Consider the following 6,135-nt stretch of genomic DNA (forward strand, 5'->3'; position numbering starts at 1 on the left):
GTTCCACTTCAAGCATTGCTTATATGTGAACAGTAACGTCTCCGTGGTGAAGCTAGCGGAAACCAGATTAAATAGCACCGACCATGTAAACTGAAGTGTAGATGTTAACTGTACAAAACTGTAAATAAGCAATTTAATCCACAGCACCACACCTAGGCTATTTAACATGCATTTACTGACACTGTAGAAATATGGTTAATGATATTTATTATTAATGTCACGAAAATTGTTATAGGATACTTAATGCCTATTAAATATTGGTTCAAATAAAGGCAATAAGTCAATTTTGATAAAGGTTTACTAATACTATAGTTAAATCTGGATTCAAGAATTAGCTTTTCATTAGGGCAACTACAAAGGACAATTTAATAGTTCTAATAAACTTTAATTGCAGAGAAATATGAATTCAATAATTAAGAGCCTGCAATATAATGGAATATTAATATTGTTAAATGCATTTTAAGTATTCAAAAATATAATTTGTTTTCATCCGTTATTTAATAATAAATAATTTATTCGAATTGCCCTAACCCCAGCAAAATATTTTTGGGGGACTGTGTGGGCCAGATGGGCTGAATTTTAGCACCAGTCCAGCCCTGATGATTCTCCTCTTATAGGGCCAGAAAGAATACCTTCTACTAATACAACTATTTAAACTAAACTCCTTAAGGGAGCTGTATGCTCAAAAGTTGTTGCAGCTTCTGGAAACGTTTGCTTTGACTTCCTATATATGGTGTTAATATATTTATTCTTTTAATGTGGGTTTGCTATAGCCCCAGGGCCCTATATGTTCTTAATCCAGGCCTGGTTGTGGAGTGCCTGCGATTAAACTACAGACGATCGGCAGCAGGATTGTGAACGGACAGAATGCAATCTCTGGTTCTTGGCCCTGGCAGGTCTCTCTTCAGGTAACTCATCTGTTTTTCAAACACACATTTGTCTGCTTTGTTTAAAGAGTAAATTTCATGTTTTCAATGCTTTTACCTTTTAAACAGCACCCCAGTGGTTTCCACTTCTGCGGAGGATCCCTGATAAACCAGAACTGGGTTCTCACTGCTGCCCAATGCGCTGTCATGTAAGATTCTTCAATCTGACAAACATCACATACAATAGTGGTTCATAAATACTCTGTCTGGTTTGTTTCTGTCTTTTATCTATTCATTTGATTTTTATCTCTCTTTTTAGGGTCTGCTCTCACCGTGTCATCCTTGGAGAACATGATCGTGGCTCCAATGTTGAACCCATCCAGATCAAGCTAGTTTCCAAGGTAACAATGTTTTATGATCTCAGTGGATCAGAGATATTGAAATAGAAAACTGAAAAAAGAGACGAAAAAAGAGACCAATTGATACTGCTTTTGTTATGGCCAATACCAATTACAAACGTAATACAAATAGAAGTCATTTTTAATAGTTGTTTTGTTACTCTTATTAAACACAAAAATCATTGTAGTGTACTGATGACCAAGTCATCAGTACACTACAAAAACATATTCATTATAAATATTTTAATAGTAGTATCTACTGTAATTTAAGCAAAGGTGTAATCTAAAAGTTTGCAAATTTATTTTAATCTTTGTTTTGGACTATAATTTAACTCACATATTTCTCATTTGTGATTGAACGGCCATCATTTAAAGGGGTCGTATGATGTTGCTAAAAATAACATTATTTTGTGTAGTTGGTGTAATGGAATGTGTTTATGCGGTTTAAGGTTCAAAAAACACATTATTTTCCACATACTGTACATTATTGTTTCTTCTCTATGCCCCGCCTTTCTGAAACACGTCGATCTTTACAAAGCTCACCGTTCTGAAAAGCGAGGTGTGCTCTGATTGGCCAGCTATCCAGTGGTGAACATTTGGGCGGTGTTATGCAAATCTTCCCACATCGTGACGTAGACATGTGGGGGCGTGTTAGAACGAGCCGTTTTAGGTAGGTGTGACTGACTCTTAACATTTATAAAGAATATCTCTTTGGATTTGAGACTTTAGTCTTTGCAACTTTACAGATCTTCTTTATGCACCAAGAGCTTGTAACACTCCAGAGAGAAAGGACAAATTGAAATCGCATCATATGACCCCTTTAAGATTTATTGTCTTGTTGTATGAGAAAGTTTGAGGGGGGGGGGGAAAGCTCTTTCTGAATTGTGAAAAACTAAACCCATTACTTTATATTGTAGACATACCATGTAAACATGATTCTAATAAAATAAAGCTGGCTAGCATTTTATAAATTACAATAATTTAAAAAAATGTGAAATATAAAATTGAAGACCAAGCTTTTGTAAAGGCAAACTAGCCTTCTCTTCCACACACAAATATAACATGTAAGTTACAACAAATGGAGAGAGTGCTTACTTTATCTTTGATTACCAACGAACAAAGACATAACAATTGATTTTAAAAAAACAACAACTACTAAATAAAATGTGTCAGTATGTAACAAGCATTACTGTTTTTTTTTTATCAGTAAAGAAAATCACTTCACTGTATTATAATGCTTTTTACAAAAGAATGTAATAAATTTAAGTGTAACTCTCTGGTAGCTTGTGATGTCTTTAAAGAAATTGTTCGACCAGTTTATTGTCCTTAATGTTGTTATCTAAAGTGGTGTTAAAGAAACTGATATTAGTACTAAATTTTACTTTAGCCCAGCTCTCATAACTGACATAGTCATAATGTGACACAATCCTGCAACTTTAGTCCCTTCCTCTTCAGTATCACTGTCTTGAACGGCTTACCAAGGTTGAATACAGGATTAGTTAACGTCACAGATAAATTAGAAAAGCAGCTGCTTTAATGCAAGTATAGCGGAAAAACTTAAGAAAGCACTTTCCATGATATATTGAAAAAAAATTTCAACATAGCAACAACACAACTTCAAAACAACTTCTAATCCAAGACACTTCATAACATACAATGAGAGAGTTGAAATCATGCTGCTTCTCAAGGAAATAGACAGAAGTCTTAAATCCCTTCATGAGGTCAAACAATGGGAGAATTCATCATGTTTGCACGTAGAACATCAGCTCTGGACAATGAAGATAAAAACTGTCTCCAGCAATGACAGATCTAAACATTCCTCAGCTATGAGCTCACTGGATCTGATGGGATGGACCTCCATCACGTCTCAGATTGATCAGCTGCTGTAAATAATATAAAAGCAAGAGAGAGCACCTACAGATACATCAGTGAGATACATCACACACTCATCTACATCATGACCTTCACCATCTTCTCCATCACCTGCCTTGCCCTGGTGGCCTCTGCTCTGGGTAAGTGTCTCCTTTATTTTGCAAGAATAATGATGGACAAATATAGACAATGCAAAACCTAAATTAAGAGCTTCCTGCCTCATTCTTGTCTCATGAATAATGTGTTATGTTCTGTAATAACAGGTTGTGGAGTGCCTGCGATTAAACCACAGACAATCGGCAGCAGGATTGTGAACGGACAGAATGCTATCTCTGGTTCTTGGCCTTGGCAGGTTTCTCTTCAGGTAACTGTGAATTGTCTTTTGCTACTGTTTTTCAACCACATATTTGTCTACTTTGCTTAAAGAGTAAATGTTCTGTTTTAAATGCTTTTACCTTTGAAACAGCTCCCCAATAGTTTCCACTTCTGCGGAGGATCCCTGATCAACCAGAACTGGGTTCTCACTGCTGCCCAATGCGCTGTCCTGTAAGAGTCTTCAATCTGACAAACATCACATACAATAGTGGTAAATAGATACACTGTCTGCTTTCTGTTGGTCATTTATGTATTCATTTTATCTTTATCTCTGTTTTTAGGGTTGACTATCATAGTGTCATTCTTGGAGAACATAATCGTGGCTCCGATGCTGAACCCATCCAGGTCAAACTAGTTTCCAAGGTAACATTATTTAATGATTTCAGAGAAGAATAACAAAATGAGATATTTATCGATAGTGCTTTGTGTTAAAATTAAAACAAAAAGGAAGAATGCTTGTATCTTAGGTTATCTTTTATAAAGCTTTCACTAGTAACCATTTATCTATTGTTTCTGTATGTGCAGGTCATCACCCATCCGCTCTACAGCAGGGCAACCTTCAACAATGACATTGCTCTGCTGAAACTGTCGTCTCCAGTCACATTTACTCCCCGTATCTCTCCTGTATGTCTGGCTCCATCAAACACCAGCATCCTGCCTGGAACCCGCTGCTTCACCACTGGCTGGGGCCAGACTGCCAGCACAAGTCAGTCAGCTGTGAAACAAAAAGAGAATAAAAACATATCTGTTTACTGTGCAATGCAATGTGTCATGATTTCTTCCCTTTTTTAGTGAGCCCTGAGGTCCTGCAGCAAACAGGCGTACCCATCATTAGTCCTGCTGTGTGCAGGCAGATCTGGGGTCAGAACAGAATCACTGATACCATGATCTGTGCTGGAGCCTCCGGTTCCTCATCTTGCCAGGTATAAGAAGACAAATCAAGAAGAAACACATTACCATATCAATGTTGCTGCTGTTCAGTCTCAAATGCGTGTTTTTCACAGGGTGATTCTGGTGGTCCTCTGGTGTGTGAGAGTTCAGGGGTCTGGACTCTGGTGGGCTCTGTGTCCTGGGAAACAAGCACTTGTGACACCCGTTTTCCTGCAGTCTACGCCCGCATCTCCCAACTGCGCTCCTGGATCGACATGACTATTGCTTCCAACTAGAGCACCAGTCTGATTATTTATCCACCAGAAGAGGCAAAAGCAGTTTTTAATTATTAAAATGTGATACAGTTGATCTCTGTTAGGTGGTGTTTTTTTCAGTCTATCTATGGTTCCAGTGATCTGGCGGTTACTTCATGTTACTGTTTTCTTGTTCCAGCTTTACAAATATTTTAATAAAAGATAAATTTAAAAATGAAGTGTATTGAAGAGTGAAATAAATGATCTGAATAATTAAAAATCTCTGTCCTCCATCCATGGTGCTGAAACCTGTGATATATTTCATCAGAAGCTTTTCACTTTTCGGTAACGCTTTAGATTACAACCCGCAAAGAACTATGTAAGTATACTGAATTTACGGTGTACGTTTCTGTAATTATAGTGTACCTATAAAGAACATACGTGTAGGTATAAGGGTACAATGTGTTACGTTTGGGTAATAAGGGTGTACCTCCCACCTTCAATACCACGACTGAGGTGCTCTTGAGCAAGGCACCGAACCCCCAACTGCTCCCCGGGCGCCGCAGCATAAATGGCTGCCCACTGCTCCGGGTGTGCTCACGTCACTAAAAAAGTGACGTGACATGTGTAACAACCAGATATGCAACTTGCAAAGAATTGCGTAAGTAAACTGAAGTTACAGTGTAACTTTTTTGTAATTATAGTGTACCTATTCAGTACCTCCATAGGTATAAGGTGGTGCTTTGTTCCCTCCTTGTTCCATGTAGTTACAGGGTAAATACAACATTTGTGGGCTGTAAATTAAAGTGGTGCTTTGTTCCCCCCTTGTTCCATGTAGTTACAGGGTAAATACAACATTTGCGGGCTGTAAATTAAAGTGGTGCTTTGTTCCCCCCTTGTTCCATGTAGTTACAGGGTAAATACAACATTTGCGGGCTGTAAATTAAAGTGGTGCTTTGTTCCCCCCTTGTTCCATGTAGTTACAGGGTAAGTGGCTACAACAAATTGCTCTGAAACGATTCAGAGCAATATGACAACAGTAACAACACAGGCAACAGATAGCCTAATAAAAGATTAAAATTTATTACACCAGTTCAGAAAAAAAGCAAAGCAACTCCATACTTATACAGATTATACAGTTAAACCAAATTCTTTTGAAAAGCTTGTTTAAGAATAGGTTTTGTTCAATTTGTTCATGTTTTTCACCCACTGACTTAATGACTAGTTGATTAACTAGTAATGACTAGTTAAACTATTATGGCCAAACTATCACGCCAATAAACACAGTAATAAACACTGAAAGTCAAGATTAAACTGTGTATTATAGCGAACTGACAGGATTTTACCGTCTTTGATTTACCGTTTTGATCCACGTCCTCAAGCACCATTTTAATTAGTTCCGTTCCCGGTTTTACCGCTCATCAGTCGCTGCTCTATGTTGTGAGAACATAGGGCAAAGTGGGGTGAGTTGTGCCAGTTTTTACTCAAAGTGACTTTAAA

The 6,135-nt window shown here is 37.6% G+C and overlaps 1 protein-coding gene across 1 annotated transcript; it reads left to right on the forward strand.

Annotated features, from left to right (window-relative positions):
* The first annotated feature begins 3,202 nt into the window (after positions 1-3,202).
* LOC107739789 (chymotrypsin-like protease CTRL-1) lies at positions 3,203-4,677 on the forward strand. The gene is made up of 7 exons (XM_016551990.1): positions 3,203-3,276; positions 3,400-3,500; positions 3,603-3,682; positions 3,793-3,874; positions 4,037-4,217; positions 4,304-4,434; positions 4,516-4,677. The coding sequence occupies exons 1-7, from the start codon at positions 3,222-3,224 to the stop codon at positions 4,675-4,677; spliced, it is 792 nt and encodes a 263-aa protein (XP_016407476.1). The 5' UTR covers positions 3,203-3,221.
* Positions 4,678-6,135: the final 1,458 nt, after the last annotated feature.

The sequence above is a fragment of the Sinocyclocheilus rhinocerous genome, unplaced genomic scaffold (assembly GCF_001515625.1).
Source record: "Sinocyclocheilus rhinocerous isolate Xijiao unplaced genomic scaffold, SAMN03320098_v1.1 scaffold2120, whole genome shotgun sequence".
NCBI lineage: Eukaryota > Metazoa > Chordata > Actinopteri > Cypriniformes > Cyprinidae > Sinocyclocheilus > Sinocyclocheilus rhinocerous.